Here is an 11,681-nt window from a genome sequence, read left to right on the forward strand (position 1 = left end):
ATCCTACGCTATGGGTGCCCATAATTTACAGGCTGGCGGTCATAAAGTTGCACAACTCACTGTAAACATTGTTTTGTGACGGGTTGCAGCCGGGAAGAAAAAACAAGTCAAGGATATATAAGTTGCTAAACAAGCACTTTTATTGGTTACGATTTGACTTTACATGCTGCTTAATTCTCACCGGATAACCGGTGAAGCTGTCATCTTATCATTCGTTACATTATTGCTGTGTAGATGATCATGTACTGGGTACGATCGGTTGACTTGGTAGCTTTCGGTCGTCGCAGGTCCTTGTTTTTGTTCGGTTGTATGTCTTGGTTTTAGTTCAATTATTTTCCTTCCTCCTCGTGACGTCACTTGGATGCAATATTGTTAATAAATTAAATATGGCGCCTTACACTCAATTTCCAGTGTAAACTGTTGTATGGATTCATATTGCTTTCATTGAATGGATGTTTTACTCGTTTTAGCCCAATATTGTCCGTGCTATTTTTTTGGGCAAAGTAGGTCGTATAATCATTCCTCTCTACTACGTAACGTAACGGACGGAACTAGCAAGTCAGCTAATTCTAGACGCTAGCCAGCTAGCTAGCTACAAAGGGGTTTCAGTCAGTGACTATATAGACCACGCTTCTGTGTAAAATTATTTCAGTTCATGAAAGACTACCGGGAGAATTCTATCCCTGTCAATCCAGCTGCAAGTCTGGATCACATAAAACCATGCTGGTATTGGGACAAGAAGGACCTAGCACATACACCCTCCCAGTCGGAGGGACTGGACCCCGCCACAGAGGCGAGGTACCGGAGAGAGGGTGCACGGTTCATCTTCGACGTGGGAACTCGCTTGGGACTGTATCCTTTCTTTCCGCTGTGCTGAACTTTCCATTAAATAGTTTTAAGAATTCATGTTTAACTGTTGTTATCTACAAGTAATTTTAGTACTAATGTACTAATGATTTAAAGCATTGTCCTACCAACCTTTTTCCAGAAACAAATTTGCGTCCCGATACAGAGTGGAGACTTGTGAAAATACAGTGTCTTCCCAACCAAGATAAAGTTTAGAGCACAAATTGTTAAACAAACTCCTTAACCCCGTGCCCAGACACTATGACACACTGGCAACAGGAATCATCTACTTCCATCGCTTTTATATGTTCCACTCTTTCAAGCAATTCCCCAGATATGTAATTACCGTGTTCACTGGACACCTCAAGTTATGAATAAAATATAAACTAATTTGCAATACATTGTACATTGCAATACCTTGCTAACCCAGAACATGTATGTTGTGTTCACAGGTGACAGGGGGTTGCTGTCTCTTCCTAGCAGGGAAAGTAGAGGAGACCCCAAAGAAATGCAAAGACATCATCAAGACAGCTCGCAGCCTCCTAAACGACATCCAGTTTGCCCAGTTTGGAGACGATCCAAAGGTAAAACATACACCATCTTTACGGTGCCGTTTTTTGGCAGTGATGTGTTTGTATATGCCAGGTGCAGATCCCAATGTTGTTTCTGTAGGAGGAGGTGATGGTGCTGGAGAGGATCTTGTTGCAGACCATTAAGTTTGACCTGCAGGTAGAGCACCCCTATCAGTTCCTGCTCCGCTACGCCAAGCAACTTAAAGGTAATGAGGCACAGCTGAATCATTCATTCTACATGGGTATAAGATTTCATTTGTTTTTTTGGAAACCTTTTGAAAAACTGAGGGGGTTTGTTCCAGGCGACAAGAACAAAGTGCAGAAGCTAGTTCAGATGGCCTGGACCTTTGTGAACGACAGGTGAGTGAAGAATAGTACAGAATGAGGATGATCTATGTGCATCTGTGTGTTTGTAAACATATTCGTGCCATAGCATGAGGACCACTTCCAATATGGACATCAACATCTGACCTTCCAACTAAATGCTTGTCTGGTTGTGACTTGATAACATCTATAAGTTCAACACCAGATCACTTGTAGCTGTCTGCCCAAAACATTATCACTATGTATCAAGCGTCTGTGTAACTATCCCAAACTATTATTAGCACTGCACTTGTTGTGTTAGACGTAACATGCGTATAGTCGAATGGTAGTTTCCATGAGATCTAGAATAGACTGAAACCTGAACAAACTTGGCCTCCCCATTGTTTTGTCCCTGGATCTTGGCAGCCTGTGTACCATGCTGTCGCTGCAGTGGGAGCCCGAGATCATCGCCGTGGCGGTCATGTACCTGGCGGGACGGCTGTGTAAGTTCGACATCCAGGAGTGGACGTCCAAGCAGTCGTCACGCCGATGGTGGGAGCAGTTTGTCCAGGATGTGCCCGTGGAGCTGCTGGAAGGTGGGCGGGGCTGGCGTCCCGGAACACTTCAGAATCAAAAGTTTAAAAAAAAAGACAAATGAAAGACGTCTCTCTCTCTCTCTCTCTCTTAACCCCCCAGATATCTGCCATCAGATCCTGGATCTGTACTCCCAGGGCAAGCAGCAGATGCCCCAGGGCGCGGTGGCGGTGGGCGACAGGGAGAAGACGCTCCCTTCCTCCTCCTCCACCCCCACCCCCCAGCAGCTCCAGCTTCTCGCCCTAGCCCAGGCCAGTGCCAATCCTTCCCCCGCCCCTCCACCACCACCCCCGCCTCCACCTCTTGCCAAGAAAGCTTCCCCACAGGCCAGCCCCCCACGCCAGATCAAACGAGCCCATGTGAGCGTGCATGTCGTTCGACAGGGGCCCGCTTCAGAATGTACAATTGAAAATGGACACAATTCTGTTAAGAAAACATTACAATATGCAGTGTATGATCACTACAGTGCTTTTTTGTGTGGGTAAAATGCATACAATTGTTACTGATATAAATGACTTTCTTGTTCTGTAGCCATCTCCTCAAGAGGAAAAGACATCTGGTAAGCACTTCCCTGTTCATGACTTTGATTTGAAACAGTAGACCCTGTAAGCAAGTCTGCAGACCTGTACAAGATTGTGACTCCTATCGTTGTCTGTCCACTCTCCCCCCATCCCCAGAGCAAGTGAGCTCCAAGATCCCCAGACTTGAGGCCCCAATGCCCCCCCTGCCCACCACACAACCTCCCCCAGGTGAGTTCCCTCTTTGCCCTTTGATCAGCCAGACATGGGAAGCGAGGACCCACTTCCAAGAGTCTTAAACTTCTCGCTTTCCCTAATTCTGTGCCAAAAACAAACAAGAGAAATACAGCTGCTTGTGTCCAGTGAAAACCCTTAACAAAATTAAGGAAGCAAGGTGGGAATACTGTTTTAAGTGTCGAAATTCTTCCCTTCACAATAAGAGTCCTTCTCCTAGATTACTGATGAACAACCTGCAGAATATACTGCTCACCATTCAGTGGCTCAATGACTGTTTATCTCTTAGTAATGTCCAGCCAAACGACTGTCCTTCAGGGGTTAAAGCCCACTGGCTCAGGGAGCAGTAGGGGCTCTCATTAATTAGGCCCACTCCCCAAAAATATTATCACAGATTTACCATGGTCCCAGGTAATCCCCCAATCTAAGCCCCCCCCCTAGAGTGCAGCTTGTCTCAGGGGGGATAGACACAGGGCATTCCAGAGGAAACATTATCCTCAGCAGGAACATGCACATGCATGCAAATAGACATACATCTGCTTCTCATTTGGTTAATGGAGTAGATTGACACAAGATACACACAAATGTACACCCACGCTATAGGTGGATTAATGGGAGATCCTCTTGCATTGCCACGTAGTGGCTTGAATCCAGACCTTTACCGAGGTCTGAGTGGTCTGACCTTCTCACCAAATCTGATAATTGCCTTAGAGCCCTTAGATTTTCTCTGAGTAGCTAGGCGGCTTGTTTACATGACCTAACTGGGGACGCTCATCACTTCCGTGTGTGTGTGTGTGTGTGGCTTTTAGGCACGTTTGAGCATCTGTGTGTTTGCTGAATCTGCTGAATCTGTTAGTAGGCTGTTGAAGCTGTATCGTTTTTTATAAATTGCCAAAAATCATCTTCTGTTTTTAATTAGTCTTGACCATCTGTCTGTCCATTCCTCGGTCCCCCACAGACCGCAAGGCCCTTGCCTCCCACCCTGCTGCCCCCCTCCCTGGGGAGACTGACGCCCATGGAGAACCTGCTGAGGCCCCCAAGGCCCTAGCGCCTCCCCCTCCCCACTCTGCTTCCCACCACCAGCCCCCACCCCTCCCCCATCGCCCGCCCCCCCCGCCCCCCTCCTCCTACATCATGGGCATCCCCACCTCCAGCTCCTACATGTCTGGGGAGGGCTACCAGAGCCTGCAGTCCCTTATGAAGACAGAGGGGCCCTCCTACGCCGTCCCCGTACCCCCCTCCTATGGCCCTCCGCCGGGCTACCACGGCCATGTCTACCCCCCCAGTGCCCCCCCACCCCCCGCCGGCTCCTACCCGCCGCCCAGCCTTCCCCCACCCCCCTCGCCTGCCTACCCTCCGCCGGGCTACAACCACAGTTACCCGCCTCCGCGCATGCCTCCAGGGCTGCCGGGCATGGGGATGCCCTCGTCTAGCTACCCCGGTGGACAGAGCCAGGGGCCCCCTCCGTTGCCTCCCGGGATGCCCCCCATGGGTGGAATGAGTCGAGGAGCTTGGATGATGTGAAATGGGGGGTTGATGCTACGACTGGCTGTGCCAACACTACATCACCATCATAGTACAGTAGCAGTATTTTGGACATTGAAGGGATATGTTTTTCCCCTTTTACCATCTGTAAAAACTAAATCCAGTACGTCAACACCCATATACTATGAGTCTTATTATAAGCTGTCATTGCACTGGTTCGTGGGAATGTTGTATTTGTTAGCTGTGTAAAATTGTTAGCTTATTGTTTTGAATAGGGTTAAAGATTTGACCAAAACATGAACAAGGCAGCTTCACAGTAGTTATGTAGTCGTTCCCTTTTTTACACGAGATGCACTAAAATGTGTTATATCTATGCTACTTCTTTTAGCATTTTAGCCTGAACCAATACACCATGTCAAATTGTACATGTGTTTGAACACTTTAAAACACACGTAAGCTCTATTTCATACATGTTACTTATATGTATTTTAAACTAGTTAACAACAGATGCATGCAGATATCCAGGAAAAATGTGTTTTGAAATCACTAACTCTTTGTTCAGTTATTTTGGCTATGACATGTTTATAGTTGTTCAATAGGTATAAAGTGTGAATAGTTTGTGTAAAAAAAACAAAAACTTTTAATTAAAATAATTGTCTTTTTTTAAATAAATTATTGTTGTCTATGTGTAACTGGTATGTCTTTACCCTATTTGAATCCCCAAATCTTTGAGGTAATGTCTGGTCTAACATCATTGGATAGGCCCATTACTCAGCTATGTATATTTGATAATTCTAGTCATTAAGGTCAGTTGTTACTCAGAGTAAGAGGAAGGCAGGTTACATTAGCAGATCATTAGAGTATGGGCTGTTTGGATTCATTGTTTTACAAATAACCACAAGAGTGCGCCCTAATCCAGAAAATGTACACACTTGCTATGTTCCACATGGGTAGAATGCATGGGCACAAGTACTATGCATAATCCCTTGCTGTTACTCATTTTCTCATGACTCGATCTTGGAACCAGCTTTTCTCTTTTTAAGATCAGTTTAGGGAAGCTGAATAATTGTGTTCCAAAAAGTTAGTAATTATTGGAGCTTCCAGCTTGGTTCCTTCTCTGAAGTAGCGTTCCCAGTATATATAATTGATGAACATACACAATTAGAGACTTACACTATACTTTTACAAAGGAAAGTATACTTAAATTTTATTTTTAAAATCATCTAAAAGAGGCTTTCTTAATCCATTTATCACTTTTCATAAATTGCTAAAATATCGATGCATTTCAGCTACATACAGCTTATGAAAGACAAAAATATATAAAGGCATGCTATTTTCATATATCCTACAGGAGAACAGTATTTATTTACAAAGCACTGGCTATATCCTAAAATACATGTTCACTGTGTCTGGGATAGAGTGAGGCTAAGAAGAGAATATAGTAGGTCATTGCAGGTTCTACGTCAACACATCATGTTTTGACAAAAGAAGCAGTGCATTTGAAAGTAACCATAGGAAAATTGTCAAAACTTTTCAATTGTCACTTTGTGCTTTCAAATCAACAAATATAAAAGGTCAGTAGTCGCATGTATATAGCAGATGTTTCTAGAAGGTCACTTTTGAAAAATTGATTTTAAATGTGTGTATGGAGTTATCCAAAAATGCATTAATTAGGTGTGTTTTCAAAAGACCTGATCACTGTCCTTCTGTTACCCAAAAATACTGTGCAAGACAGTATTATTTATTTTAGCAATCCTCAATTGAAATAAGTATTTCCATATATCAGGTGTACCGATACAAATGTTACCTTTCTTCTCCAAATGATTGCTTGTCTTTTGTTTATACGGCTCGTATATGCTAAAGGTCAGGCTCATATAAACATCACTAATAAAAGTCACCTGCTGCATCCTGAATCTCATTGAAACTCAGATACTCATTGGCCATTCCTCAAAACTGTATATCTCTCATCCAATGAGCAAGGAATGTGAGTACAGTAGGTACTTACATTCCCTTCTGAAAAATACAAGTAGCACACATACAGTGTGGAACCCTATTTAGAGTGACAATATGTCAAACTTAAATTCTGAAAAAAAATCTGATTCCTTCTATCCATCTGACAAATGACCATTTGTCAAGATAACATACAAAGAGAGGGAAAATGCAGCAAGTGTCTTTCATACATGTTTGAAATGATCTATTCCGAAATCTATCGGTATCCACAAGCCCTTTTACAGTTTGTAAGACTTCTATGAAATGACATACATAACTTGTCACAAATCAGTTATGTGACTTACAAACAACCTAGACAGAAGAACCTCCATTCCATGTCCAAACTTTCTACACGTATGAGACCAGTTATAGAATACATTTCTTAGATTGTTATAAATCTTCATAACATGTTAGGTCAGTTCTATGATGCTGCTTTACAGGGTATCTGATGGTCTGTTTGTGAAACTCACATGCAAGATCCATAGAAACTGCAATCAACTTATAGAACCAAGCTGAACAGAAACCATCTGCTTTCATATGAGTTATCATAGAGTACTTAGTCACTATGATGCTTCATGGAGAAGTACAATGAAGTCTTAAATCACATTTCATCAATTCATTCTAGCTCTCTGCTAAGTCCTGCTAATAACCTTCGATGCACTTGAAATCCAACAAGTGTGCATACTGTTGTCTAAACGTATACTTTGGTTCAGTATACACAGGACTCAGCTAACCCACCTCAATGTGTAGAGCACACTAAGATGCCCAATGCTGTTTTCATTACCTACTTATAACACTTCATAAGGTACACATAGATCTCCAATGAGACTTTAGTTATAAGACCTCATTACAGGTGGAATAACAAGATATTACAGGTATGGAAGTCGTATACCTTCTCATTTATTAATATAAGAGACACCCCCCAAAAAAAGATTCTCGCATTATTATAATTCAAAAACATTTAACGATTGTCATAGAATATTTATAGATTGTATATCAAAGTCCCTTTTCCCATACAGAAATATCCTTTCTCTTATCATAAAAATCACTGCATCATTTGGGAAGTCTTTATGAATCACCAGCTTTTGGATATTCTAGTTTGATAGGCTAACATCTTACTCGAAAGTGAACTTTTAAACTCAAAGGATGCAACCTAATTTGGTGCACCACCTAGATAACAGTTGTAACAAAGATGGCCATAGAAGAAAACTGTGTTTCAAAATATTAGTGCTACTTTAAACAACATACAACATATGGTGCTGCATTTTAGGTGTACACAATTAGGGTTTTTCTGTCTACATTTGTATATTTATGTTTTAGGTGAAGGGGTCTACGAGTACTTGACATTGAACTGTATAGAATATAAACCTATGGCTTGCTACTATACTGTGTATTGGGAAAATATTATATAACAGTACATTCCCATTTGTTTACTTTTGATCAAATCTGTGTTAGGTGTTGTTGAAGTCACAGAGCAGTTGAGTAGTCCTTTTTTGAAGAGCTGTCAAAAATCGGTATTTGAAGGAAGCAACATGAGCGAACTGTGTTTCAGTCCATGTGTGCCTAGAAAAGGGCTACGAGCCCATGTTGAACACTGATAAACAACAACACTGGTGACCATAAGGAAAAACTAAAGGTCTCGGTAGAGTTGCTGATTGAGAAATTCAGATATTGAAGGAGTCGCATGTTGGATAGCTTGTCTGTCATTGAGGTTTAGACTCTGTGATGCTTGAAAATGCCTGGTAAAACCAGACAGGAATAGAAGAAAAATGTTCTCAAAACCTTTTTTTCATTATGGTGTATGTCCCCATATCACCTTCCCTTCAGGTCAACTACAATGTGTGCTTAGCTGAGAAAAGGAATCACATATGAGCGTTAACACAATAACAGCCTTGTCCAGATGTCTTCCACTTTCCACTCCAGTCAGAGATGGTCACTGCCCAGGCATTTTGGAATAGTCGCTTTGGACCAATGAGTGAACTGAAGCTGCACATCATGGATGTTGAAGAAGTGGGGTAGGGATACGACAGGTGGGGTGGTTGATCATGTGAAGGTCACACACAGTGCCCAGGAACTACAGTAGTGTTTGTGTTTTTAGTTCTATTTGCTGACGTCCGTGGGTTTCAGACACACGTGTCTTCAGGACTACAAAGGCCCCTTGAACTGGTTCCCAGAGAGGTGCTGTCGGATGGAGGGCTTGGATCCTGCAGCATCTCCCAGCTTACGCCACACCACCTGGGAACACAAAATGAAAGGGCAAAGGGGTGAAGGGGACACAAAACAATGTTACACCACACTTCATATCATGCCTGTGAATTCGGAATGTTTGGCGTTCTGAAGTGAGAGAAAGGCTGTGGTGAGTAGTGAATTTGTCCTCCGAAGCTTAAAGCGGGCAGGAGACGAAAATAGCGCATCTCATCGATGGCGTCCCAATTAAAACTGTGCACCCGTTCACAGCGCGCCAAAAATGTCCACGATGTAAACTCCCACACACTCTGATCATATGAAAACAACAGGGGCGTGGGAGAGGGGGGCGACTAAAGGTTACGCAACACCCACTATTGAGGCTTTGCTGGACAACATGAGTCAGAGAGGGATTACAAGTGAATGAGACCCAATGTAGCTAAGCCTCATTAGTAAGCATAATGTAGAAGTCTGTATGTATACATGAGAACAGAATGTGAATGATGGCATTGTGCATCCATGTGCCCTCTCTTTTTCTACCCACTGGGTTTATGCTTCTCAGAGGTCATCAGGTCATGGCACACAGGGAATATCCTGTGTGTGTGCTTCTGCCATGTGTGTCTATGGCTTCTGGCCTACAGGGGCCCAATTGGGACCATTGTGTGCTCCTACCAAGTCATTTTAATTGTGCCGACAAGTGGGATGTACAAACTACAGCCCGTTTACTGCAGCCCTTTAATTGAAGCGAGCGCAAGGAGGAAGATAGAAAGTGAAAGGGTGGATTAAGGGAGGCGTGATGCAGAAACGTAATTAAAAGCCCCCCCCCCCAAAAAAAGCATTAAACAAACAGAGTGGGAGATATAGAGAGAAAGAGAGGAGATAAAGGGAGGGAGAGGATTGGATGGTGGGAGACAAAGCGACCGTGTGAGAAAGAATGTCATCCTTACGTTACACATCTCCCGAACTATGGCTTTCTCTTTCTCACTCAGGTCTTCATCGTAGGCCTCCAGCTTCTGCTTGTCCAGGTTTTCATGGACCTCCAGCACCTGCACACATACACACACACACCGGTTATCTTTTACAAACACACTTTATGGACACATGCACACACGCAGAAGTAATCTAGAATGCCAAGTTAAAATGTAGAACCTCAGATGTAATCCAAACTCTGGAAAGTGAGACATACTGATACCTTCATGGCGTGGACCACAGCTTCAGGTTTCTGGCTGGCAGGAAGGAAGCCGGCAGTAGGGGAGGGCTCACCACTAGGAGGCCTTCCTGAGCCCTAGGCCGAGGAGGGACATGAGAGATGAGAGTCACATGGATGAAGGTGAACACACGTACACACACCAGTGACAAGTGACATTAATGTTGATGACAAGATCTTGGCCAGTGTACAATCACACACTTGTCCACATTCTACTGCGGTCCACACACAAACACTCGTTTATAGACACACACACACACACACACATCCTTGCTGAACACACAGAGCCCATAATCACAACGGGAATGAGGTTAAATTAGCTCATTATGACCCTCCTAGGCCTGCTCCCCTCTCCTCTGCTAGCCCAGCTGGGACCCCTTTGCCCTCCATCTCTCCCCAGCCCCCTGGCTCTGTCCCTGTCTCAGGGTCACAACTACCGCTCAGACCCACGCACACAAAGGGGCCTTTGAGAGAGCGGAGGAGGACAGAGAGAGTAGGGGCTCTGGAGCTCGCTAGCATTCTCCTCCACATACCATCCCTGGCTCAGCTGCAGTCCCCTGCCCACTCCTACCTCCCCATCCCCAGCCCCATCCCTCCCCAGCCCCATCCCTCCCCAGCCCCAGCCCCATCCCTCCCCAGCCCCAGCCCCATCCCTCCCCAGCCCCATCCCCATCCCTCCCCAGCCCCATCCCTCCCCAGCCCCAGCCCCATCCCTCCCCAGCCCCAGCCCCATCCCTCCCCAGCCCCAGCCCCATCCCTCCCCAGCCCCATCCCCATCCCTCCCCAGCCCCATCCCTCCCCAGCCCCAGCCCCATCCCTCCCCAGCACTCCCCATCCCTCCCCAGCCCCAGCCATAACTCTAGCCTAAACCCATAGAGCCCCTCTTTAGCAGTGAATTGACCTGAGCATGCAATACAGGTGTGTGTGTGTGTGAGTGTACAGCATGTGTGTGTATGAGAGTAGGAGGTAACTGCAGAAAAGCCATGGGGAAAATGTTGACCACAGTGTGAGCAGCACACACACACACACACACAGAGCCAGCTGAATCTGCAATAAACACAAAGGAGTGAGTAGTGCACCTGCTGTAGCTGCATTATAGGACAGGAACAGGAAGAGCCATCCCTGTATCTGTCTGAGGTTAACATATCAACACACACACACACACTCACACACACACACATACACACACCTGTCTTATTTTACTTCATCAATACACACACGCGCCTCCGGTTACGATGTCAATACAGAGACAGACACCACTGAAGGAGAGGACAATGGCAACGATCGGTAGAAAGCCATGGGGGTGGTCATGTGCTTCTAACACACTCTCATTAGAGATTGGTCACTCTAAAGGGACGTTCTTATCTTAGCTGTTTAGCCTTTTGCTCACTGAAACGTAGAATGTTGACTGGTGGGATTCTAACTCCCTGATATTCAGTTGCGGCTCCTTTTGTCACGACTTTGCTTCGGCACAATCAGTGGGTCGGCTAAATTTAGCAAGGAAGATGAGTGTGTGTGTGTTAGAGAGAGAGAGAGAGATCTGAGTAGACACTAACTGTAGTTTGCACACACACTCTCTCTCTTTCTTCTCTCTATCTCTGTCTCCACAGCTGCAGCTTACGTCAAACATGCCTAATTGCTCTTTCCTTTCTATGGAGGTGGATCCCATAGTGGTTACCGTGACAACGCAAAATAGGCTCCTCTCTCATCAGGACCAGATGAACACTGATTACCTTCCTCCTCCCATTT

General features: G+C 44.8%; 1 protein-coding gene and 1 long non-coding RNA gene across 2 annotated transcripts; one reads left to right on the plus strand and one right to left on the minus strand.

The window, feature by feature from the left end:
- Positions 1 to 384: 384 nt before the first annotated feature.
- Positions 385 to 5,212, plus strand: LOC136938789 (cyclin-K-like). Its single transcript, XM_067231737.1, has 10 exons — positions 385 to 852; positions 1,103 to 1,184; positions 1,299 to 1,430; positions 1,519 to 1,624; positions 1,721 to 1,778; positions 2,148 to 2,317; positions 2,418 to 2,674; positions 2,847 to 2,874; positions 2,993 to 3,064; positions 4,026 to 5,212. The coding sequence occupies exons 1-10, from the start codon at positions 656 to 658 to the stop codon at positions 4,589 to 4,591; spliced, it is 1,668 nt and encodes a 555-aa protein (XP_067087838.1). The 5' UTR covers positions 385 to 655; the 3' UTR covers positions 4,592 to 5,212.
- A 575-nt stretch (positions 5,213 to 5,787) lies between these two features.
- Positions 5,788 to 10,010, minus strand: LOC136938790 (uncharacterized). The gene is made up of 3 exons (XR_010875615.1): positions 9,918 to 10,010; positions 9,673 to 9,771; positions 5,788 to 8,776 (listed from the first exon to the last, which is right to left on the minus strand). It is a non-coding gene; the product is annotated as an uncharacterized lncRNA (long non-coding RNA).
- Positions 10,011 to 11,681: the final 1,671 nt, after the last annotated feature.

Source organism: Osmerus mordax (assembly GCF_038355195.1).
Source record: "Osmerus mordax isolate fOsmMor3 chromosome 9 unlocalized genomic scaffold, fOsmMor3.pri SUPER_9_unloc_4, whole genome shotgun sequence".
NCBI lineage: Eukaryota > Metazoa > Chordata > Actinopteri > Osmeriformes > Osmeridae > Osmerus > Osmerus mordax.